The sequence below is a fragment of the Eurytemora carolleeae genome, unplaced genomic scaffold (assembly GCF_000591075.1).
Source record: "Eurytemora carolleeae unplaced genomic scaffold, Eaff_2.0 scaffold1296, whole genome shotgun sequence".
In the NCBI taxonomy this organism is placed as follows: domain Eukaryota; kingdom Metazoa; phylum Arthropoda; class Copepoda; order Calanoida; family Temoridae; genus Eurytemora; species Eurytemora carolleeae.
Window position 1 is genome coordinate 67,123 of NW_019397187.1, and position 26,200 is coordinate 93,322.

General features: G+C 33.7%; 1 protein-coding gene across 2 annotated transcripts; it reads right to left on the bottom strand.

Moving 5' to 3' along the window:
• On the bottom strand, positions 1-25,519 carry LOC111712606 (uncharacterized serine-rich protein C215.13). Of its 2 annotated transcripts, XM_023487261.1 has the most exons (14): positions 25,148-25,519; positions 24,869-24,956; positions 18,236-18,357; positions 17,430-17,481; positions 10,822-10,894; positions 6,052-6,132; positions 5,877-5,924; positions 5,410-5,494; positions 5,023-5,110; positions 4,437-4,482; positions 2,628-2,707; positions 2,008-2,104; positions 825-876; positions 1-631 (listed from the first exon to the last, which is right to left on the bottom strand). In XM_023487261.1, exons 3-14 carry the CDS (start codon positions 18,300-18,302, stop codon positions 561-563), a joined length of 840 nt encoding a protein of 279 aa, XP_023343029.1. In that variant the 5' UTR covers positions 18,303-18,357; positions 24,869-24,956; positions 25,148-25,519; the 3' UTR covers positions 1-560. The 2 variants fall into 2 exon arrangements, with proteins under 2 accessions (XP_023343029.1, XP_023343028.1); XM_023487260.1 differs by lacking the exons at positions 1-631; positions 825-876; positions 2,008-2,104; ... (7 more) ...; positions 17,430-17,481; positions 18,236-18,357 and adding an exon at positions 21,034-23,421.
• Positions 25,520-26,200: the final 681 nt, after the last annotated feature.

Genomic DNA, 26,200 nt, shown 5'->3' on the forward strand with positions numbered 1-26,200 from the left:
TACATTATGCCTATATTTCATAAAAATTACACGTAGAAATGGTTAATATTGATTAAAGCTAAAATTTATAAAATCAAATAATTGACATAGCTTCTGATGCTTTTTTATACATAAAGAGTAGAGTTCATGCTTTTATTTGATATGTCGCGTAACTTATCTTAAACTGTATGTACATATAATTTATTTAATTAACACTTTATTGAAAATATTGGCTGGAATGTTGTTTAAAAATTTGTAATACTGTTTATACTTATAGCAAGGGCCGGAAAGTAAGAGTAAAGTAAGGAACCAGGAAGAGTTTAAAAGGAATCACAGAGTCCAAGAACCAAGAATAGTCCAGAAAGAAATCAGGAAGAATCCAAGAAGTAACCAGGAAGAGTCCAAGAGGGACCAGGAAAAGTCCAAAAAGGAACCAAGAAGAGTCCAATAAGGAACCAGGAAGAGCCCAATAAGGAACCAGGAAGAGTCCAAGAAGGAACCAGGAAGAGTCCAGAAAGGAACCAGGAAGGGTTCAAGATATAACCAGGAAGAATCCATGAAGGAACCAGGAAGAATACGAATTAACAAGATTGTCCAAGAACAGATAGAGTCCAAGGCAAAAAAGGAACCCAGAAAGAAGAATTGACATCACCTAAAATATTTTGTCATGAAAACATATTCTTATCAAGATATCTCAGTTCTAACTAACTACTGATGGTTTCCAATAAAGTCATAAATTAACTTTAGACTTTATTTAGGCTAACTCAGTGTTGAGTAGATTGGTTAAAATATTTGTGTATAATTATATTAATACTTTTGTACAATCAAGAATAAAAATATTTAACCTGCTGGGGCTGAGGAGAAGGTACTTAAACCCCCAGGACCCCCTGAAAAAGCCTGAAAAAAATACTTTTATTTTATGATATTATTTTTGCTTCTGACATTAGATAAACGCCATGTTAGAGAGTAAATATATAAAAAAAAATCAAAAAAATATGTGTTCAAATTATCGTTTTTTGGTTTGTTTTTCTTTCTGGCCCAAGCTGTGTCTGATGATTTTGATTAAAATTACCGGAAATCTTACATGATCAACGAATTTATATTGATGCGCTGAGATTGACTACTGGAGTTAGATAACATTGAAAGGTTCCAATTGGTTGATTTAGAGTAACACATATATTAATGCCCTGTGGTTGGCTAAAGCGGGTTAAATCCAATTTCTAAAGCTTCTGATTGGTTGTTTATAAAGACAGCAAATATATTACTAACCGGTGATTGGTTGTTAAACAAAAACAAATATATTAATGACCTGTGATTGGTTGTTAAACAAAAACAAATATATTGCTGACCTGTGATTGGTTGTTTAACAAAAACAAATATATTGCTGACCAGTGATTGGTTGTTTAACAGAAACAAATATATTACTGACCTGAGATTGGCTGGTTAACAAAAACAAATTATTTCCTGACCTGTGATTGGCTGGTTAACAAAACAAATATATAACTGACCAAAGATTGGCTGGTTAACAAAAACAAATATATTACTAACCTGTAATTGGCTGGTTAACAAAAACAAATATATTGCTGACCTGTGATTGGTTGTTAAACAAAACAAATGTATTACTAACCTGAGATTGGCTGGTTAACGAAAACAAATATATTACTGACCTGTGATTGGTTGTTAAACAAAAAAAAATATATTACTGACCTGTGATTGGCTGTTTAACAAAATTTAAATATATTACTGACCTGTGATTGGTTGTTTAACAAAAACAAATATATTACTGACCTGAGATTGGCTGGTTAACAAAATAATATATATTTCTGACCTGTGATTTCTTGTTTAACAGCAACAAATATATTACTGACTTGTGATTGGTTGTTTATTATAAACAAATATATTACTGACCTGTTATTGGTTGTTAAACAAAAAAATATATATTACTGACCTATGATTGGTTGCTTAGCAGAAACAAGTATATTACTCACTTGTGCTTAGTTGTTAAATAAAAACAAATATGTCATTGACCTGTGATTGGCTAGTGGCCCAGACTCCTCCTGCAATCTCAGCTTCACATCTAACCCTGGCAACCCCTCCAGGGAAATCTTCTCGTCTTGTTGCATACCTTCAATACATAAACTATTTCATTCTCTGGGTTTTTTTACACATTCCTTCCACGTTGTTGAGGTAAACACGATTTTTAATGAAAGAGATTGTTTATTTGTATTAAAATATACCTAATGTTCCCTTGAACAGACTAAAAATCAATTAATTAAACTGATATTTTTTCACTATTCTTAATTGTGTGATGAAAACTACTTATTGATTGATTGGTTTTAAACCATCGATTGATCTGAGTTAGTATTAGATGCCAATTTCAGGTTGGATGTACTCTTTAGAGTACAATATTGCCAAGGAATATGAACTATGAACCCCCAACCTACATCAAAATTGTCTCATTTTTTGTACATCAACTTCATACTAATTTTAGGAGAATTTAAAATTGAATTTTAAAGGCCACATTCTTAAATCCTAGCCGGACACAGATTAATCCCTCACCTGTTCCATACAAATAAATAGCAGAATCAGCTGCAGTTTTCTTTGTTTAAAAAACAATTAGCCAATAATACAAAATAAACCATGCATACCTGAGGCCTAGTATTGAGGTTTCTAGTCCAGATGTATCATGCATTATTGATTTAGAAAACTCAATCTGGGAAGAATCAACCTGAAATTTAAAAAGTAAAATTTCAGGAAATTAATTTTTACAGGAAATTGTGCCTCCTTAAAGAAAATTAAAGCTCTTAATAAAACTTCTTTAAAGTATGCCACAAAACAGTCATAGCTTGATAACTGTTTAAACAAGGGAAAGACTTAAAAATATCCATATTTAAAACTTGTCCCAAAGCATTTTCTATGATATGACTAAATTAAAAACATTAAAAACAACAAAAAGTTTATTCAGGTGTGACTTTAAAAATGCACCCGGGCGTTATTTCACCTGACACCGTAACTGAGAAGGTCCTTTACATTTATTGTTCATTGTAAACAATTGCTTTTCTGACACTAAGCTAAATTTTGCCCCCCCCCCAAAAAAAAAAAAAAAAATATCTTTTTTCGGTTCAGTTTTCTCGAATATTTTCTCTTAGGATAAAAATATTGCACAGTTTAAGAAAAACAAACTCTTACAAAGTAAAGTTTTGAAATGTTGGAAGTTTAGAGTATTTTTGTTTTTAAAAACCTTTGAAACGAACCATGTTGTTTCCCATCACTTTTATGTCAATGAATGTTGTATATTATAACTAGGGTTGTTAATTGTTTTTGTAAACGATCGTTAAACGATCGTTAAACGATCGTTTTTTGTTTCGTTTTCAAAAATGATCGTTTCGTTTTCGGAAAAAAACGATCGTTTTTAAAAACGACCCACTCGTTTTGAACTTTTAGAAAACGAATAGTGATCGTTTTTGAAAACGATCGTTTTTATTAAAACGATTTGCGACCGTTTTTTATACGATTGTTTTAAAAAAAACGATCGTTTTTGAAAAAAATTTTATTGACAATTATGTTAACGATCGTTAACAAAGGGTCGTCGTTAATGATCGTTAACGAGGGTCGTCGTTAACGACAGGTCGTCGTTAACGATCGTTAACAAAGGGTTGTCGTTAACGATCGTTAACGAATCGACGAACTTTATCAAAACGGTCGTTTTTGGAAAAAAATTACATGCAACTTTATTGAATGTCGTCTTACATGAAGTTTAACAGTTGTGGGGGAGTTAAAACTCCTTGATATTTTCTTGAAAACTACTCAATGATAAGTACAGATGCCCTTCAGGTCGGTTTCCTCTCTTCGTTAACGATCGCTAACGAAGGGGTCGTCATTAACGATCGTTAACGAAGGGTTGTCGTTAACGATCGTTAACGAAGGGTCGTCGTTAACGATCGTAAACGAAGGTTGTCGTTAACGATCGTTAATGAAGAGTTGTCGTTAATGATCGTTAACGAAGGTCCGTCGTTAACGATCGTTAACGATCGTTAACGAAACGACGAATTTTATAAAAACGATCGTTTTAAAAAAGATCATTTTTGAAAAACGAACTTTTTAAAAAAACGATCGTTTTTAAAAACGATCGTTTCGTTTTCGATTTTTTGTCGTCGTTTTCATAACGAAACGATCGTTTTTCTGAAAAATGAAAACGTTAACATCCCTAATTATAACTAGAAAAGTTAAAATGATCCTATCAAGTTATTTCCCATCACTTTTATGTCAATAAATGTTGTATTTTATAACTAGAAAAGTTAAAATGATCCTATCAAGTTATTTCCCATCACTTTTATGTCAATAAATGTTGTATTTCATAACTAGAAAAGTTAAAATGATCCTATCAAGTTATTTCCCATCACTTTTATGTCAACAAATGTTGTATATTATGACTAGAAAAGTTAAAATAATCCTACCAAGTTGCCATTAACCTTCCATCTTAAGTTTGCAGCAGGTTTGGATCTAACAATAAAAATATATATAAATGGAAAATGAAACGTAAAATAAGTAAAAAATTCAAGACAAGGTACAGAACAGCTTACCTATGTACAGAGCAGTTTACCTATGGACAGAACAGTTTACTTATGTACAGAGAAGTTTACCTATGTACAGTACAGTTTACCTATGTACAGAACAGTTTACCTATGTACAGAACAGTTTACCTATGTACAGAACAGTTTACCTATGTACAGAACAGTTTACTTATGTACAGAGAAGTTTACCTATTTACAGAACAGTTTACCTATGTACAAAACAGTTTACCTATGTACAGTACAGTTTAATTATGTACAGTACAGTTTATCTATGTAAAGAACAGTTTACCTATGTACAGAACAGTTTACCTATGTACAGAACAGTTTACCTATGTACAGAAAAGTTTACCTATTTACAGAACAGTTTACCTATGTACAAAACAGTTTACCTATGTACAGTACAGTTTACTTATGTACAGTACAGTTTATCTATGTACAGAACAGTTTACCTATGTACAGTACATTTTACCTATGTACAGTACAGTTAAGTTCTAGAATATCTCCTAAAGCGTAGTACTCCTGTCCCCCTGTAATCTCTGGTGCACTGGTCGGGGGAACTAAACAACATTTAATAAGTCACAGATCCATCCCACCCTCGTCCAACAGATTCATCCTACCCTCGTCCAACAGATCCATCCCACCTTCGTCCAACAGATCCATCCCACCCTCGTCCAACAGATCCATCCCATCCTCATTCAACAGATACATCCCACCCTCATCCAACATATACACCCCACCCTCATCCAACTATTCTAACCAACAGATCCATCCCACCCTCATCCAACCAATCTAACCCACATATCCATCCAACCCCCTACCCTTCCCCCCCCCCCCACTTATCTTCAATAAAACCTACCTACAACTGTAAGGTTTGAAGATGAGTTTTGTGTATAAAATGTCGGAGCTTCAACGGATATTTCACATTTGTATTCTCCTGAACCCTGAAATATATCTTATATGCCTTTATTTACTAATCCAGATTCCATTTTAACACTGTACCAAAGAGATAAAATCAAAAATCGATCTAAAAAAATATATATGCAACAATGATTGAGATATGCCCGTTTTGCTGGATGAAAATTGAAAATTTGCACACGCAAATAATTGCTTATTATTAGACCTAGAAACGAGTTTCTTACTATAGCATTGTATATCAAATATAGGTTCAAATAAAGAGTAACTTTAATTACGTTAATAGATCCTTTCTAATCTCTTATTTAGTCATTTCTTTCGATCGATATTTGCGTGCCTTTTCATGGATCCATCCTAAATCCTAGCTGGTTGCTGATTTTTCTAACATTCCCTTTAAAATTATCGAATTACCTTCGGACCTTCAAGAATAAGAACCAGTTTATGTGGACGACTGATATCCTGAAGAGAATGTTGTGTTATACTCATTAGTGGCTAGTCCTATCTAGTCCTATCTAGTCCTATCTAGTCCTGTCTAGTCCTGTCTAGTCCTGTCTAGTCCTGTCTAGTCCTGTCTAGTCCTGCTTACTAGTATATTGATGCCCGGAGAAGGAAAGTATTTAAATGACGGATTATCACTGGGAATATATCTCCAAATCTCAGAACCATCCTGAAAGTAAAAAAGATTAAAAGATATTTTCAATTCTCTGAATCCACTTTGTTTCCGCTGATTTTGATATTTCAATGAATTCAATAATGCAATGATGATTTGATTGTATTTTTACGATGTTTTTACTGTGATACTGATAGCTTGGAGAAAATAACATCACATCATTAGAAATTAAGAAATTAAATAATATTTTCCTTAAATCTGAAATTTATTTATATCGTAAAAAAATATCAATTCAGAATGTTTTGCAGTCTATTTTAACCCTATAGCCTGTAAGGGGGAGGGGCAGGCCAAATTAGTAAAAATAAGGAGACGCAATATATGTCTTTAAGTTCAAATTTTAAAGTTCATCTCAATGAATTGAAAATTAGAATGCATACTTGGATGGGAAACCAGAAAATTATCTAGACAGGTTTGAATTAGGCTTCAAAAATATTTTTATAGGTTTTTATTTTCACAAATATAGAGGTTAAGAGGAAAAGGAGAGAAAAATAATGTTTTGGCCTGTTTTTTTATTGTTATTGAACCAGAGTTAAGAAAATAAGAACGCCAACAAAATAATTGCGATTGATGAAATTTTTCCTTTTTGTAAATATAATGTAACTAGTACACTGGAAAAAGTATAATTTTGAATTGTCTGTGTAAAATTTCAATTCTATTATTTAGGTGGAAGAAATTTTTTTCCAAATTTTTCAAAATGAAGGAGGTTTCTTCCAAGTAAATTTTATTATTCCCTCTGAGTTTTCTTCCCCAAAGTATTATTTGTTGACCAAAGCTACCTAGCTCCATTGGAGTCACGGCAAAACTCTCTCCTGATAAAGTTGTTTCTTGACTGCCAACTTATCAGACAGAGGAACGAATAAACCGTTAAAAGGTGGGTTAAGTGAACTTTGCAATTTTTCGAAGTATTCGAATGATCGAACTATCTTCAGTAATTTAGGTTTCTCCTTATGCACTACAAGGGGCTTGTTCAATTGGTGCACCGTCCCTTTTTGCCTTATATGGTTTGTTGTATATTGTCCAGCTTTCTCTGCTTCCTTAAAAGTCAGCCTGGTACTTGAAATAAACCAGAGTTTACAGTTAGTGTATTGGTGTTATATTAAAATAAAAGTGTGTGTGTATAGGACTGAGCTATGAAACAGAATGGTTTTGTTACAGATATGGTTTATATTAATACTCACAAATATATATAATTGACACTTATTATGGTTGAGTGCAGGGGGGAAATGGTGATACATATATTCAGTAAAAATACCAGAAAATATATAGAAAAAAGGCGGATTAGTGATTAGTGATTTGGTCTGTTTGTTTTATTAATAAATACAAGAAAGGTATGCGTGTCACACGCAGAATCTGATGTATTGGTCAATAGGTTGATGTTTTCCAATTTTACTTTTTAATTTGGCGATATGTTTTTGATATTAAGATATCTAGTTGTTTTTAAGCAAAACAGGACTGTAATTATTTAGATTACACAAGGATTCAGTTTGCCTGTTTGCTTAAAAGTGGTCCGGTACTTTAAATGAACCGGAGTCTTCAGTGTAAGAAGAGTCGCGTGACTAAATAAATAAAACGAATCTACCAAAAGTTTGCGTGCATATATAATATTATACATAAAGGGGGGGGGGGGGGCTAGAGTATTCATCTTTACATGTGAATGCTTTAAAAAATGTTCAGAGATGGAATTTAAAGAATTTGAGCCGCTTCCAAAACCCGATTTTAATTAAGAGCCGGCTTAAATCTTGAAACATTTGATACAATTTTAAGTGGAACCAACCATATTTAAGCCGCGGCTTACTTTTAAACCGCCGCTCAAATTCTTTAAATTCGGCCACTGGGGAAATGAAAACGTCTGTACTTTACGCCCTAATTTCTTTATATGCTAGATAATATCTTAAGAAACTCTAACTTTTTTCAATCTGCAAAACAGAAAGAAAATATGGCGTAGAATTTGTATGAACAATGTTTATATAACTACAAATTTTATTATTTTCACATCGGACTCAACATTTAAACCTGCAGAAAAGTGGCTTTGTGCAGTCAGGCAAAGCTTTTATGCATTTAGTTCAAAGATAAATAATAAATATAATTCTAAATATAAAAATTGGGAAAACCTAGAAAAGAAGAGATAGCAACTATTCTTCAATCTGTTCACATAAACTCCTAGACTTCAAGTTTATAATAGTGCTACAAAGTAAACTCCTAGACTTCAAGTTTATAACAGTGCTACAAAGTAAACTCCTAGACTTCAAGTTTATAACAGAGCTACAAAGTAAACTCCTAGACTTCAAGTTTATAACAGTGCTACAAAGTAAACTCCTAGACTTCAAGTTTATAACAGTGCTACAAAGTAAACTCCTAGACTTCAAGTTTATAATAGTGCTACAAAGTAAACTCCTAGACTTCAAGTTTATAACAGTGCTACAAAGTAAACTCCTACACTTCAAGTTTATAACAGTGCTACAAAGTATAAAACTTACTAAGTAACATTTAAAAAAACTTCAGAATAAAATTTCCAATGGTACTTTATTTATAGAGTATCTTGTTCGATTCACAATGTTTATTCTAACAAAACCTTTGTCTGTGACTCGCAGCTTTATTCTGTAGAGACATTTTTATGAATGTAGAAGTTTTTCAAAATAGAAAAAAAACGATAATTTCTTCATCGTTACACAGAAAGATGGTTTAAGGGGTATTGTTGTAAATTTGAAATTTCACTTCGTAAATGGAGAGACAATGAAAATTCTAAACACAACAAATAAATATAAAAAAATCCCTACTTAAGTTTTGTACTATTACTCCCACAAACTAGATTACACATGTTGTTGCCTATAAGTTTTTGTTTTAAATGTGTTTTAAAAGAGCTTGGAACTTTTAAATGGAAGGAATTGATTTAAGTGAGTTTCTTAATGGATGTGGCTTGTTAGTTAATATAATTGAACTGATAGTGCGGTATTATGAAATAAAATGTCAGGATTCATTCCATACGTTTTCACTTATTTAATTGCTACACAAGACTGCAAACTCGCTCTAAAAAAAATCACTAGACAGGATAATTCTGCAGGTTTGCTCTAGGATCTATTTTTTTAATCATTTAATATCCCAGACGAAAAACGGTAACAAAAATTCTTCGATAAACTAAGGAAGTTTTTCCACAATCGGAACCCAATGTTGTAGACCTTTAATATTTCAAACTATGAATGCTGTTAGATCAAATAATGTAAGTTTGAAATATCAAAGGTTTACATCATCAGGTTGCAAAGATAAAAGGATTACAAAAATTGAATTTGTGACAAAGACTCAATCCTTTACTTTTAAGGAACATATTATTCTAAAGAAATTATTGATTAAATCAATGGTAGAATTTAATATTTGTTATCATCATTTTCTTGAATTTTTTTTATATCTTGTTTTTTTCGCATATTCATCGAAAAAAAAAATCAAATTCCGCTTTTGCAATACAATTTAAGGAAGTCTAAGGGAATCGTTTGGAAAATAACCGAGTATTATAGAAACAGATGTCTGAAAAAATATTTTTTTTTCGCTAAGAGTTATTTTCTATTTTATTTCCCTGTTTCTAATCAGTGGCAAAAGTTTACATCATAACTTTTGTTACCTTTTTTGCCAGGGTTCTTCAAAAAATCAAATCTTGTGAGCAAACCCCAGATTTAACCAGCCATTATATATTCATATAGCTCGTTTTCGGTCTCAAATAGAAATAATAGATTTAAAATGAATTCTGACATTTTATTCTAGAATACTGCACTCTCAGTTCAACTACCAGACCTAGCCAGTCACTCCCTTTAAAGACACTTTTTTCTCCCTTGATGTTGTATCTCTAATTAGTTAACACTATTAAGCATTATTCAACGAGAGATCGGTAAAATTTTCCAAGAGACTAGTCCATATATTTCTCCTCAGTGTATTCAATAATTCCTATGTGTTCCTCTTTTTATATGTAAGCTCCGTGAATTTATTATAAAATCAAATGCTCTTAACAAGTCCAAATATGAATATAATCCGCAGTACGTTCATGAAAGGTCTGCAGTCCGTACATACGAGGTCGTGATTTTAATTTCTGTTTGTCTCATATGAATAACGATTTACTCATCAAATTTAGATTTTAAAAATCAATTGATCGAGAGTGAGAAAATTCCAAACCTCTTGTAATTTTAAAACCATGCTTATCATAGAGTAATAAAACGAAGAGGTGAAGCTTAGCTCAGATATACACAACCGACCTCCCTATTAATTGATTAATAGAGCGGTCGGTTGTATACATCACGATATGTTTGATATGTTTACGTATCTAACACTGTACACTTGTATAAAGAGTCATCGTATTTCTAAGGGGTGGTTTTATGTAGATATTTGAATATTAGTATTTATAATTAGATAGACACTTGATATGGATTTAAATAAAAAAGAAAATCAAAAATTGGTCAATTCCATAAAATCCCCCTTAGAAATACGATCACTTTATAAACAAGTGCACAGTGTTAGATACGTAAACATATCGTGATGTACACAACCAACCACTCAATAAATTAATAGGGAGGTTGGTTGTGTACATCTGAGCTAAGCTTCACCTCTTAGTTTTATTACTCTATGATGCTTATGGATCAGGTCTTTTTCGTTCAAATCAAATTTGCAGTTTTCGAAGACGCTCTGTAATAAACTTTGTTTTACCTTATACCACTTGACACTGTAGATTGCATCCCGCCCAACATCATATTTGCAAACCAGCTCCACAGTCTCTCCACTGTGATATATATTCAGATTAATTTCAATAAATTTAGATAAATAAAAATTAATTGGGTAAAAAGAAAGCGGTCTGCCGCGCCGGGGGGATTATGGTGTATTAAGTATAATGTAATATTTGTGTTATGAATATTTTCATCAATAATAAATTGAGAATGATTACGGTGTTATTATACAGTAAGAAAACTTTATGAGCAAACTACATAGTGTATTGGGGGGACTTGGGGGTAATAAAGGAATGGAAGTGGACTAGGGGAGAAAGAGGGTAGTTGGAGACTAGTGGACTAGGGGAATCAGAGGGTAGTTGGAGACTAGTGGAGTAGGGGAGAAAGAGGGTAGTTGGAGACTAGTGGACTATGGGAATCAGAGGGTAGTTGGAGACTAGTGGAGTAGGGGAGACAGAGGGTAGTTGGAGACTAGTGGAGTAGGGGAGACAGAGGGTAGTTGGAGACTAGTGGAGTAGGGGAGAAAGAGGGTAGTTGGAGACTAGTGGAGTAGGGGAGAAAGAGGGTAGTTGGAGACTAGTGGAGTAGGGGAGTGCAGAATAGAATAATATGGGAGTAGGATAATAGAAGAGTAAGTGAGTAGGGGAATAAAAGAGTTGGGGAGTAGGGATTTAGGGGTATAAAGGAAAAAGTGTGGAAGAAATTGGAAGTAAGAAATAATAGGAATGGGAAAGGAAAAAGGGAATTAAAGAGTTTGTACAGATGAATTTAGTTAAAGAGAAGTGGACTAAGGGAATAATTTGGGGGAAGTTAGTAAAGGTGCAGGGTACTGAGGGACTTGTTGACAGAAAGTGGATCAAGGTGCGGGGTACTGAGGGACTTGTTGACAGAAAGTGGATCAAGGTGCGGGGTACTGAGGGACTGATTGACGGAAAGTGGTTTAATGTGCAGGGCACTGAGGAACTGATTGACGGAAAGTGGATTGAGGTGAAGGGCACTGAGGGACTGGTTGGTGGAAAGGGACTTAAGGTGCAGGGCTTTGAGGGACTTGTTGACAGAAAGTGGATCAAGGTGCGGGGTACAGAGTGACTGATTGACAGAAAGTGGTTTAATGTGCAGGGCACTGAGGAACTGATTGACGGAAAGTGGATTAAGGTGCAGGGTACTGAGGAACTGATTGACGGAAAGTGGATTAAGGTGCAGGGTTAGGGAATAGTTTGGGGGAAGTGGATTTAGGTGTGAAGAATGGAGAAAATAGATGGAGAGAAAGGGATTAAGAGTTACAAAAGAAAGGTTCTAAGTTGAGTAGGTTAATTTTTTTAACGAAAGTTTAGGTTCCAGGTAAAGTTGGATCCCCAAGTTATAGTTTAGAATAAAGTTGTTAAAGATAAAGAGAAGAATAGGAAATACTTGGAATTCAGAAGTTGCCGTTCGGTGAGATAAAATAAAAAAGAACAAGGTCGATTTTGAAAATAAAAAGTTTAAAAATAAAAATAATCTGCACTGTCGAAAGAACACAGAATAATCTCTAAGTAATTTCGAACTTTCCTAAATTATTTCAAAAATACGAAAATTTTGGTCGAAATAACTAACAAAATACAGATAAAATTTGGAAGACATCCTCTAATATTGTGTTAATATTTCTAAAAAAATGTTTATATTTTCTTCAAATTTAAAAATCTAAAACAGTTTAAGTTTTAGGGCTAACATTCTAAATGTTGCAAAAATTCTCTTTGCATAAAGGGTGGTGTTTTCTTTATATTTTTACGACTTTTACCAAGTCTGGTATATGATAATTTGTGAAAATAAAAATATTTTTAAACTTTCATATTTTTTTGTTTGGCTATTTCAGCCACTCCTTTGATGCATTATCCGAATGAATTAAAAGGTTCTTGCCAAGAAAAGAGACATTTTCCGGACTTATCAATATGACATTATTGAAAAATTTTGTTTTAAGTAGAATTCCGTAATTTTGGCATACTTTCTGTATTTACTTACAAACACACTGCTATGGTTAAAAAAAAGTTAGAAAAAATCAAGTTCAGAAAACAGAATATAGATAGTACTGGATATATGGTATAAAAAAAGTATTATAAAAATATAATAGAAGTTAACTCGCTGCACAGAGTATATTGTACACAATGTATTATATACATTGTTATAGTAAAGTGAATACACAGAATACGTATTATATAAATCCCTAATATTGTATTGCTGTATCTATCTATTTGATATTCAATAAGGTGATTGAGGTCCAAACACAACAGGGTCCCAGTGAACCCTAACAATTTCGATTTAAGAATAACTTACCAATTGTAATCAAACTTTTATTTTGCTTTTTTTAATATTCAAATATGAAATAAAGCTGATCAAAAAAAAGTTAACAAAAGCAATAAAATAATATAAATAATAAAATAATATAAATTTAATGAAAATATGGCCCTAAATGTTTTTACAAAAATATTTCCTCGCCCGATGTGGAATTTTAAGAATTTAATGAAAAATAAAAGACGGCGATTAATCTGCTTATTTATTAGTTACTAGCTGAATAGCCCGGCGTTGCCCGTGGCAAAAAAAATGTTGTAAAAATATTTATTTTTTTTTTGAAAAAAAAAAATTTACAAACAAACAAACACCGGCCACCCATGAGTGTCCACAAAAAAATCAGCCCAATCGGTCCAGCCGTTTGACCGGCTATACGCAACATATTCAACAGTCATTAATACCAAATATTATTGGTATTATGAACACAGCTGAGTCTATTTTAAATTAATACTTAACTTTTTTTGAATTGAAAGGTTTACTTTTATTTTCTTTGGCCCTTTGACATGGCGTTGAAATACACTTCGTCGTTATACTGGATTTAAAAAGTAGGGTATCATTCTTATATTGTATATTATATATATATATATATATATATATATATATATATATATATATATACTGCAGCCTGGTTACCAGTTTAGATAATAAACAACACACTATTATTATAAATTACAAAACAAACAAACACCTCTAATGTACACAGTAGACATTCATCTTCTTATACAGATCTCAATAATATTATTGTTTTCTTGGATTGAAAAGATATCAATTTAAAAACAGAAAATATGGCCAAGATAAAACAAAATAACAACGTTACAAAGTGTTTTCTCAAGTAGTGAGCTAAATTCATAACGGTACTCGACCTGATTATAAAAAAATGAATTAAGTCTTTGCCACAAACCCAAATTTTCTAAACCCAATAACTTTGCACTTTAATTTAAACCTTTGATATTTCAAACTTAAATTATTTGCTCTAACATAAGTCATAGTTTGAAATATTTAAGGTCTGCGGCTTTGGTTTGCAAAGATATAGGTATTAGAAAATCATAGTTTGTGGCAAAGACTCAATTCCTTTACTCTATAAATAAATGTTAAAATACATCATCATTATATTTATATCATTGTTATTAGTAGTAGTGAGTAGTAGTAGTATTATGAGAATTTTATTATTCATCCTAACCCACCCTTGAGCTTTCTGTGTTATGTTTGGCATAAAGGGTAACAAAGGTTGAAACATTTGTATCAGCTTCTAGATAGCGATAATCTACAACGATTAATCCGTGAAAATATCTCAATCCATATTTTTAGACCGCAACGGATTAGGTGTACGGATCAGTGTTTTCAGCCGGGATTTAAAGGGACTGTAAAGGGACTGAGAATCTCAGGAGTTGAACGATACATGAAAGACATCTATCTGACGTTCCAGTCACGAGAAATTGATATAAAACTTTGTCAAACTTTTAAGAAAATCTATATATATGAAATTTTGTATAAAAGTAGTAGGCTTAAACAGATCATATTCAGCAAATACGCAAACAATCTGAAAACGATTATATCCCCAAGAAACCTGAGAATCTCAGGTTTGCTCCCATTATATTTTTTTGCATTTTTGAAAGATATAATTGATATTTTTATTTAAAAGTCCATATTACGTCGCAAGAACTTCCACCAATGAGAGTGCTGTATACTGGTCACGTGATACAGTCGGAAATCACGTGACCAGTATACTGCACTGCCATCTGCTGAAGTTATTGTGAGGTAATACGGATTATACGGACTATATGTTGTGATATTATCAATTATATATTTTCAAAATGCAAAATGAAAATTAAATGTTATAACAGGAGCAAACCTGGGATTCTCAGGTTTCTGTAGGATATCTACGTTTTCATATTGGTTTTGTATATGTGGAATATGATCTGTTTTATACTACAACGTTTATACAAAATTGCGTATATATTATTTTTCGCATAAATTTGACACAGTTTCATATCAATTTCTCGAGACAGAAACATCAGATAGATGTCTTATAGGGATCGTCAACTCCTGAGATTTTCATTTAAAGGGACTGTAAAGGAAAAATGAAAGAGGGTATAGGCTGAAAGCTAATCACTTTAGCTCTCGATCGCGACCCATGAAAGTTATATCTGATGTTCCTATCTCGAGAAATTGATATACAACTTTGTCAAAGGAGTTGAGTTTTTGCCACAAACTCTGATTTTCTAATCTCTATATCTTTGTAAACCAATGTCGTAGACCATAGATATTTCAAACTATTAATACTTATAGATAAAGTAATCTAAGTTTGAAATATCAAAGGTTTGAACCATAAAATTACCAAGATATTGGAATCAGAAGATTTTAGTTTGTGATAAAAACTCAATTCCTTTATACGAAAATTAATATATATACAATTTTGTATAAAAGTAGTAGGTTTAAAAAGATTAAATTCAGCAAATAAGCAACCAATCTGACAACGATGATATCCCAGAGAAAGCTAATTGTAAACTAGGTTTACTTTTATATTTGTTATTTCTATTTTTAATAGATTTCATTCATAATATTATTTAAACGTCCGTATTACTTGATCAGAAATTCCACCAATGGCAGTGCAGTAAAGTGGTCACTTGATACAGGCGGAGACAAGTGATCAGTATACTGCTCTGCCATTGGTGATGGTTCTAGTCACGTGATTTAAGTTTAAGATTTTATCAATTTTACAGATATGAACTTTGGTATAATTTTAAGACAGTTTTATATCAATTTCTCGAGACAGGAACTTCAGATAAAACTTTCATGGGTCGCGATCAAGAGCTAAAGTGATTAGCTTTTATCCTATACCCCTTTCATTTTTCCTTAAGAGACAAAATTCCTACCTTTGGTCCATGGTCATTTAAGGTTTTATTTTTACCGCAAATATTGAAAGAAAAAATATAAAGTAACCCCATTTATCCTATATCATTACTCCACAATGTTAATAGAATAGAATTATTTTTCCTATCAAAAAATCCCCCTCCTCCTTTATGTTTTGAAATTTCACGGGGGGGACAGAGGGGATTAGAAAATTCCCCTCTCAGCGTACCCCTCCCCCCTCCCTCCTCCCTCAGACAAACCCCTCCTAACACGCAATGTATTGGTTCTAGGCAACAAAACATATTATTATAATATTATTAAATTCAGATCATTCATAATCTTTCAGTCAAGATATACCTTTAATTAAACAAGAATAAACACTGACAAAACATGGAAAAGCTTTTTAAAACATTGAGTAGCGTTTACTTTGATAAAAAGCTGACATGAAGGTGAATACATCTAAAGCTGAAATGAAAGGGTATGAATCCAAAGCTGACATGAAAGGGTATGAATCCAAAGCTGACATGAAGGAGAATGAATCAAAAGCTGACATGAAGGGGAATGAATCTAAAGCTGGCATGCAGGGGAATGAATCTAAAGCTGGCATGAAGGGAATGAATCTAAAGCTGGCATGAAGGGGAATGAATCTAAAGCTTACATGAAGGGGAATAAATCTAAAGCTGACATGAAGGAGAATGAATCTAAAGCTGGCATGAGGGGGAGTGAATCTAAAGCTGACATGAAGCAGAATGAATCTAAAGCTGACATGAAGGGGAATGAATCTAAAACTGACATGAAGGAGAATGAATCTAAAGCTGACATGAAGAAGAATGCATCTAAAGCTGACATGAAGGAGAATGAATCTAAAGCTGGCATGAAGGGGAATTAATCTACAGCTTACATGAAGGGGAATAAATCTAAAGCTGACATGAGGGGGAGTGAATCTAAAGCTGACATGAAGGATAATGAATCTAAAGCTGACATGAAGGGGAATAAATCTAAAGCTGACATGAAGGAGAATGAATCTAAAGCTGGCATGAAGGGGAATGAATCTAAAGCTTACATGAAGGGGAATAAATCTAAAGCTGACATGAAGGAGAATGAATCTAAAGCTGACATGAGGGGGAGTGAATCTAAAGCTGACATGAAGCAGAATGAATCTAAAGCTGACATGAAAGGGAATGAATCTAAAGCTGACATGAAGGGGAATGAATCTAAATCTGACATGATTAGGAATGAATCTAAATCTGACATGATTAGGAATGAATCTATATCTGACATGATTAGGAATGAATCTAAATCTGACATGATTCGGAATGAATCTAAATCTGACATGAAGGGGAATGAATCTCTAACTGACATGAAGGGGATTAATCTAGAGTTGAGATGAGGAGGAATGAATGATAGTATCACCTGCTGGCAAACTTTGGACTGTTAATTCCCAGCATCTCTAGTCCTCCAGATCCTGACATAATATTATCATTGATAAATAATTAAATTAGGTTGAAAATATCAGGTTAGAAATAAAAAACTTAATTCATCAGGTCTACTTTTTGTTTATTATTTTAATTAAAATCTAGCAGGTAAATTAATATGGTAACATTCCTTTCTGAAGCATTTAAATATTTTGTGAAGGTGTTAAATTAAATATTAATGATTTATCAAGAAATCATTAAATATAATTAAAAGCATATATTCCATCAGAATACCATTGTCATTAAAGCAATAAGACATATTTGACACGAGTTCAAGAATATACAATTATCTATAATAATACTAATATATTAGTGATATTCTTAAAAATGAAATTTAAAAAAGAAAGTTAAAAGAACTTTTTATTCAAGAAATACAGCACGATTCCTCTATAAAGAGAATGTAGACCTTTTATTAAGTAACATCTCAGTAAACTCATTCAAAACTCACTAGAAACGAAAAACAAGTTATATACACTAAAATGATTTGAAAAGAATCTTTTTGTTAATGATTTTGGTTTTTTTTTTAATATTGATGGTTTCCTTCATACTGGGCACTAATTGTTTTCCTTGGCATTTGAGTACTGTTAATTTAGGACTATTTTTAGTTTTTTATATAATTTTTAAGAAATCGTAGAAATCAAGAGGATTTTCTGGTTTACAGTCCAATCTTCTTGTCAATATTTAACGCGTTTCAGGTTAAAAGTAAAGTTTGTTGACTTAAGAATTATTTATTGAATTTATCACCTGTTGGAATTAAACACAAGATATAAAGAAGATTTCTAACAGTTTGCTGAACCCTTTCTTCTCTCATCTTATTTATTTCCACTGCAGGCTAATTATTCTTCATTGTCACACAAATTTATCTTCTGAAATTTTTACACTTTTAAAAGATTATTTTAATATCAAATTTAACATAATTAGAGATAACAGTTGCAAAATACGAAATCCTTAGCTATATTTATCATTCAAAAGAGATAGGGAGGACAACAATCATTTCTTGAAATGATTTGTTTAAGTTTTTGTGTGTATTTTAAAGACATGAAACTTTATACAACTTAAAACAAGAAATATAAGCAGACGCCTAAATATATCCTTTTGTTATGACTAACCCCAATGTCTAAGAAACTTTAGACAATGGAAGTTAAACTTTTTTAATGTTGAAAGGAGAAATTTCTGAAAAATACTAGGAAACTTTTCTGTATCACATTCACATTCCTCTCTGTGTTAGTTAATTATACGTTAAGACTACACAATACTGCAACTTTTTACTTGAATATCAGAGTTTTAGAAAGTTATCGAAATTTCTTTTTAAGACATGGTTAAATGGGGGGGGGGGGCGTGGCTTATTCTCGTTTGGCCCAAGGTATTTTCTGTAGATTTTGCCCTGAACTACAGTTCTAAATCTGAAATTACTCGGGATTCTCTTGTAGATGTAATTTGAACGGTAAAGTCCTGAACTTAGAGATGGGTCGTTTTCACTTTTTCTGAAAAACGAATGGATCGTTTCGGTTTCGAATTAGAAAAGATCGTTTTTAAAAAGAATCGTTTTTTAAAGTTAAAAACGAAGTACTTGTTCTTTTTTTAAATTCGTTGTTTCGTTGACGCCGTTTTTTAATTTTAGCCATCGTTAACTATCGTTAGCGACCATACTTTCATTTAAGATCATTAACGACGACCCTAAGTTCACGATCGTTAATAATGACCCCTCGTCAACAATCGTTAACGACGACCCTTAGACGTAGAGAGGGCAGCTGTAAGTCCTGGGCCTAGTGGGGGGGAGGAACTCTGAAAAGCCCTGGATCGGGGGAGGGGGGTAGGGGAGATAAGTGGAACTCTGCAAGTCAAGATTTGGACCAGGGTTTCTTTATAGCTCAGGTTCTGGACTAAGATGAAAGATAAGGTAGATGAGATGGAAATCATTTTTATTAAACTAAATCCAGCAAATCAAACAGATCAAAGTCTAGGCTGCAGGGCAAACCTTTACAAGAAAATATCAGGAAAAAATGATAAAATACAATAAAAAATAATCTTTCTAGAAATAATTATTTATGTTTAAAAAGTTTGTGCTTGAAAGTGAATAAGTATTTTTTGTATAAAGTTCTGTTTTGGAAAGTTTGAGAACTGATTATTGGTGTTGACAGCTCAATACACAATCAAACCTAGAACATATAGAAACCTACAGGAACAGAGACAAAACACGTTATATAGATTATAGAACATTTTCAACCAGCTTGTAGCTAGTTTCAAGCAACAATCCATTTAAAGCTTGTTCGATTCACACCAGTATCCTTTAATTCTCTGCCTCACCTCGGACTAACCTGGGTGAGATATGCTTTGTTTTCATCAATTTGAAATCAATTGCATTTTTTTTTTTAATTCAACAAACGTTAAAATTACGGAGTTGTTATTTTTACTCTTTTTTTAAACGCATATGCCGACAAAAAAAGCACAAAAGAGAAATGGCAAAAAATTTTGTGTAATATGTCAAATTTCGATCCGCGTGGCCTGAGTAACATAGAAGGGAAAGTATCGTTGTTTTTTACCTTGAAATCAATAATTTTTTAGCAAAAATCCTAAAATTTAAAGCAAGCTGTACATTTCAAGTTCCGGCCGACTGATCACCAGCTATAGCAAGCTGTACATTTCAAGTTCCGGCCAACTTTTAATTAGCTAGAGCAAGCTGTACATTTCAAGTTCCGGCCGATTTTTCATCACCTAGAGCAAGCAGTACATTTCAAGTTCCGGCCGATTTTTCATCAGCTAGAGCAAGTTGTACATTTCAAGTTCCGGCCAACTTTTCATTAGCTAGAGCAAGCTGTACATTTCAAGTTCCGGCCGACCATTCATCAGCTAGAGCAAGCTGTACATTTCAAGTTCCGGCCAACTATTCATCAGATAGAGCAAGCTGTACATTTCAAGTTCCGGCCGACTATTCATCAGCTAGCGCAAGCTGTACATTTCAAGTTCCGGCCAACTATTCATCAGATAGAGCAAGCTGTAGAACACACAATACAAATACAGTCCATAAAAGGTAAGACGAGATAGTACACCTAATGAATAATGAATGATCCATTTTTAGTGAAATCTATTTGCATCGGACATGTCACTTTATAAATGGCGAATCACTTGAAATTACGTCTACAGTCCCTTTAAGAACGATCATGGTTTGGTTGTAAGCTACTTATTAACTTGTGAAACCTGAGTGTCTGAGTGCTAATTGAGCACTCTGTGGTTTAACGTTTATAGTGTATAGATGGAAGTAAATGGTAGACAAAAAAAGAATTTATTTGTCTAATCAGGTTGGAATAAAAAAATATATCCTTTATTCTATTTTTTAAACAATCCTAGAGCTCTGCGCTTTCTTTTTGAAACGTTAAAATAAATAAATATGAATAAACCGTTCTGTTTCCTTTATTAGTACATGCAACAATTTTCATTGAAGCCCGCTAATATGTAATATAAAAACGTATTTACGCAGGTCCAAGTTAAAACTAGCCCCTTTAGAACAGAATAATTTCATTTACAATACATCATTGATAGAAAATTAAAAGTATATTTAAGGTTAAGTATATTAAAAAAACTGAAATCACTGTTTCATAGTTTAGAGTTGAAAGAAGAATGTAAAATGAACATGGCCCTCATTTCAATTGAGGATACGAAGGAGGAACAATGAGAATTTGAGATAAGTAATGGGAACTAAAGGAACTGACGATGATAAAAAAGCTAAAATATAAAGGTAACTAAAGTAACTAGGAGAACTGGAGTAAATAAAGAAACTAAGAGTACTAGAGTAGGAATTAAGAGAACTGGAGTAACTAAAGGAACTAAGAGAACTGGAGTGACTAAAGGAACTAAGAGAACTGGAGTAACTAAAGTAACTGGGAGAACTGGAGTAAATAAAGAAACTAAGAGTACTAGAGTATGAATTAAGAGAACTGGAGTAACTAAAGGAACTTAGAGAACTGGAGTGACTAAAGGAACTAAGAGAACTGGAGTAAGTAAAGGAACTAAGAGAACTGGAGTAACTAAAGGAACTAAGAGAACTGGAGTAGCTAAAGGAACTAAGAGAACTGGAATAACTAACGGAACTAAGAGAACTGGAGTAACTAACGGAACTAAGAGAACTGGAGTAACTAACGGAACTAAGAGAACTGGAGTAACTAAAGGAAATAAGAGAACTGGAGTAACTAACGGAACTAAGAGAACTGGAGTAACTAATGGAACTGAGAAAACTAAAGTAACTGAAGGAACTAAGAGAACTGGAGCAACTAAAGGAACTAAGAGAACTGGAGTAACTAAAGGAACTAAGAGAACTGGAGTAACTAAAGGAACTAAGAGTACTGGAGTAACTAAAGGAACTAAGAGAACTGGAGTAACTAAATGAACTAAGAGAACTGGAGTAACAAAAGGAAATAAGACCAATGAAGTAACTAACGAAAATAAGAGAACTGGAGTAACTAGAGGAACTGGAAGAACTGAAGTAATTAAACGAAATAAGATAACTTGAGTAACTAAATGAACTAAGAGAACTGGAGTAACTAAAGGAACTAAGAAAACTGGAGTAACTAAAGGAACTAGGAGAACTGGAGTAACTAAAGTAACTAAAAGAACGGGAGTAACTAAAGTAACTGAGAGAACTGGAGTAACCAAAGTGACTAAGAGAACTGGAGTAACTAAAGGAATTAAGATAACTGGTGTAACTAAATGAACTCAAAGAACGAGAGTAACTAAAAGAACCGATGGAACAGAGGATACTAATGGAACTAAGGGGACTTCGGGACGAGAACCAATGCATTGAGTATCCGAGGTGTCGTATAAAAACGGAGGTTGCTCGTATAAATCCAACGGACAAACACACATGTACACTTGACTAACACGCAAACATGTACATGTGATAAGTAAATACTCTCCGATATACATGACAGTGCATATATTCAAGATATTGGAATCAAAGTACATTCAACTAGGTCTACGGGACGATTCACTCGCTTATTTAGAAATAATTATAGTTTTTTTTATAATGCTCTTTAAGTCGTTATGTTTTCATTATATTATTTACATTTGTTATTATTTCATATTTTTCAATTTTACAACCAATAAACCCACCCTGAGGTCACGTGAGTTGACACCAAGCTGTTTCACGCTTACTGAATACAAACAGATATCTAGACGGAATAACAATATATATATAATTCCACTTTATATTAGCAGGGGTATTATTTATGGCTTAATTTTGTTAAAAGAATCATTTTTTATTATTTAATCATATGATGAGTGGACGGGTCGAATCCTGCTCCATGGTATTTTCTACGATCCTTGGAGCTGCCTCTAGGCTAAGCTTTGTACACTGTCGTCTCTGTCGTCTTATCGAATCCTGCTCCATGGTATTTCATACGATCCTTTGAGCTGCCTCTAGGCTAAGCTTTGTGCATTGTCGTCTCTGTAATCTTATCCTGTATTGCATGCACTGATTTCCCACATATTTGTATCCTGACATAAACAGATATTAATATTAATCTAACAATCAACCATCCATCTTCAGATAGAATTATAATGGTAAGTGATCTATCAGTGTACTGTCTTCTAATATATCCGTTGAAGGGGAACAAAATATAATGATAAGAGAAGAGCAAGAAATAAGTTACTGTCATATTAGATTTTCATTTCCGAAATCTCCAAATACTGTTTGTTGGTTAAAAATCTAAGAGAAAGGAACTGATGACTTGGCTCAAATCTTACAATTCCTACATCTCTACAATCTAATGGTATTTTTTATTTTCATTATTTAATCATTTATATTTTGAAATATTTAATCTCGATGTCCCCTGTGGACACTTTTGATTTTCTGCTTAATCCTTTCTTTGTCTGTTTCTGATTTGCTATTCGATTTCGGCAAACGACACTCTGTTGGTTGAATATTAGACTCTTTCCTGGATATAAAATAAAGAATGAATTAATCAGGGAATAAAGAAAAAGGGGAGATCAAGCATTGATATCGATATTCACAATACGAGAGTTGCCAGCTATGAGCTATGTTCTTCGATTGTACTGTTTAGCTAGCTATCAAGTTTTAATTAAATTTTTACAACGGAAAGTAAGAAGTAAGAAGAAAAAAACGACCATTGCTTTCTGAAATGATGAACCACAGAGAAGTTTTAACCTCTATTATTTACGAACACGTATAGGACACTGGGTCTACATCTGGTCTATCTGCATCAACATTCTTCTTTTTAACATTAAGCATACCATTTCTCAACAAAAATAATAATGATAAAAAATATTTTATTTTAAAGTATGCAATAAATGTAAGGGATATATTGTATTTTTTCCAAGTACGAGGTATGGTGGGAAGGGGGGAGTAGGGAGATGTGGCAAGGGGGGAAATTAGGGAGTCGATGATTGGAAAGGGGGGGATGTAAAAAGAGGGGAAGGGAGAAGTAGACTGGACCTTGTGCTATATCAATACTAATCTAATAAATAAGGTAGATAGACAGATAGCTATAGACAAGATAGATATAAATCTAAACAAAAGGGTCAGAGTAACAGAAAGACGAAGTGAAAAATTAGCTTAACAATATCCCGATTAGGCTATTTTTGTCTAGCCTAGATGATTTTGCCCTTAGAGTTAAGATAGGGGAGTGTGATTCCTAGTCCAACTTTTCAAGGCCTTCTCATTAAAAAAATCGATTCACCGACAAAAGGTCAAACGACACAGGGTCAAACGACAATGGGTCAAACGACAAAGGGTCAAACAACAAAGGGTCAAACGACAAAGGGTCAAACGACAAAGGGTCAAAAGTGCGACAAAGGGTCAAACGAAAAAAGGTCAAAATGATAAAAATATTTTTTGATTTGAATCATAGGGAACTCGCAACCCTCCTATCAATTTTGTACATGGATCTTATATGTTTGACATGGATATGAGTGACCATATGGCCGCAGCGCTCGGCTTCCTAGCCTGTCCTAGTCGCAGCGCTCGGCCCAGAAAGTGTCTTAACTAACCTAACCCGTGGCCGCAGCGCTCGGCCCCCTAGCCTGTCCTAGCGATATTAGGATTAGACAANATTTAAAAAAAATTTGCCCCTTTGTCACATTTTTTGACCCTATGTCGTTTTCCCCTTTGTCGCGCTTTTGACCCTTTGTCGTTTGACCCAGTGTCGTTTGACCCTTTGTTGTTTGACCCTTTGTTGTTTGACCCTTTGTTGTTGGACCCTTTTTTGTTTGACCCTTTGTTGTTTGACCCTTTGTCGGTTGACCCTTTGTCGTTTGACCCTGTGTCGGTGAACCAAAAAATTAGACCTCTAACTTTAATGGTGTTTCGCTACGCCTAGGCTTAGCTCATAACAAAGCAATATTCAAAACCTTTCTAATTTTTACCTAAGAATCCTCTTGCTAGGGGGATTGGAATCCCTGTATTTATCTCCCATATTCCTCTCTGGAAGTAAAACAGGTTGAAGGATTCAATCTGAACAAGAGAAACTATCTTACTACCAGAGAAAAAATACTGTATGACTAAAATGAATATTTACAATTATATCAAACGTTCATATAAATAAAAGGAGCCCAGTTGGCAAAAAATCTTCATGTCGGACTAAAAATATTAAATGACTAAAAAGGAACCGTATTTACAATGGTAACCCCTAGTTTAGTACTAACCTCAACGTGACTGGCAAGATCTCTAGTTAAAAATCAGAAAACTATACTCGTCAAAACCTTTTCAATTCTGAAACATTAAAGCCATTTAAGCTTATTCTCGTCGATAAAATATGCATTTTACAACACTAAAAAACTACGTATATGCTTATTACTAGAGAACTGATCCAACACTGAGTAGTACTAAACCCGGCAGCTGCCTATACAGTACAAAAAACCAGTTTTCTGCTTCATCCATACTCCTTATACGCACACAACTTCCAGGGCCGTCACAACTTATATACCCACAGGGGCGTCAATCCACTCGCACAAATGCGTGCGAAACACTGCCCGCCAGAAAAGAGAAAAATAATGAGGAAACCCCGAATGACCATCAAAATTTGGTATAAACTGGAGTCAATCCCCATCTCTACAAAATGTTCAATGCCCATCCCTAATCACCCACACAAAATAATCAACAGATCAGCAAAACAACTTTATTTTCTTCAATAAAACAGCACTGGTTCAATGTTCATAATCTTAGAACTCAAAATCATATTTCTCCATCTCCGCAGGAATCTCAAACTGAAATTCTTCTCCATTCATCCCAACAGGCTCATCATCCTCTATGACTCTCCTATAACCCTCGATCATCTCATCATACGTTAGTACCCTCGGAGTCAAGGATACCCTGTTCCTAGATCTAGCTCTTCTCCCAGAAGAGGAAGGATTCAACCCAGGATTAGGGTTCTTCGCAACCTTGCTTGCTCCAGCCTTACTCTTCTCTTGACTCAACACAGACTCCGCTCCAGGAACCTCTGGAACCCTGTCAGATTCATCCTTGCTCTCCCCTAGATCCAACACGGGCTCAGCTCCAGCCACAACACTTAGTCCAGGATCAGTTCTCCCAGACTCCTTACCAAAACCACCTGCTCCAGGTTCTCCAAGAGCTTCAGAGTTCCCCACTGCCATGGTTGAACTATGCCCAACCTGCGCGCCATCAGCCTGCACATCATCAGTCTCATCCCTGGTTCCACTCCCGGTCTCAAAGGATCCAGGCTGGACAGGGACAAGCAC

Coding starts and splice junctions, on each gene's coding strand:
- LOC111712606 (XM_023487260.1), bottom strand. CDS start 22,286: ATGCATTGGTTCTCGTCCCGAAGTCCCCTTAGTTCCATTAGTATCCTC.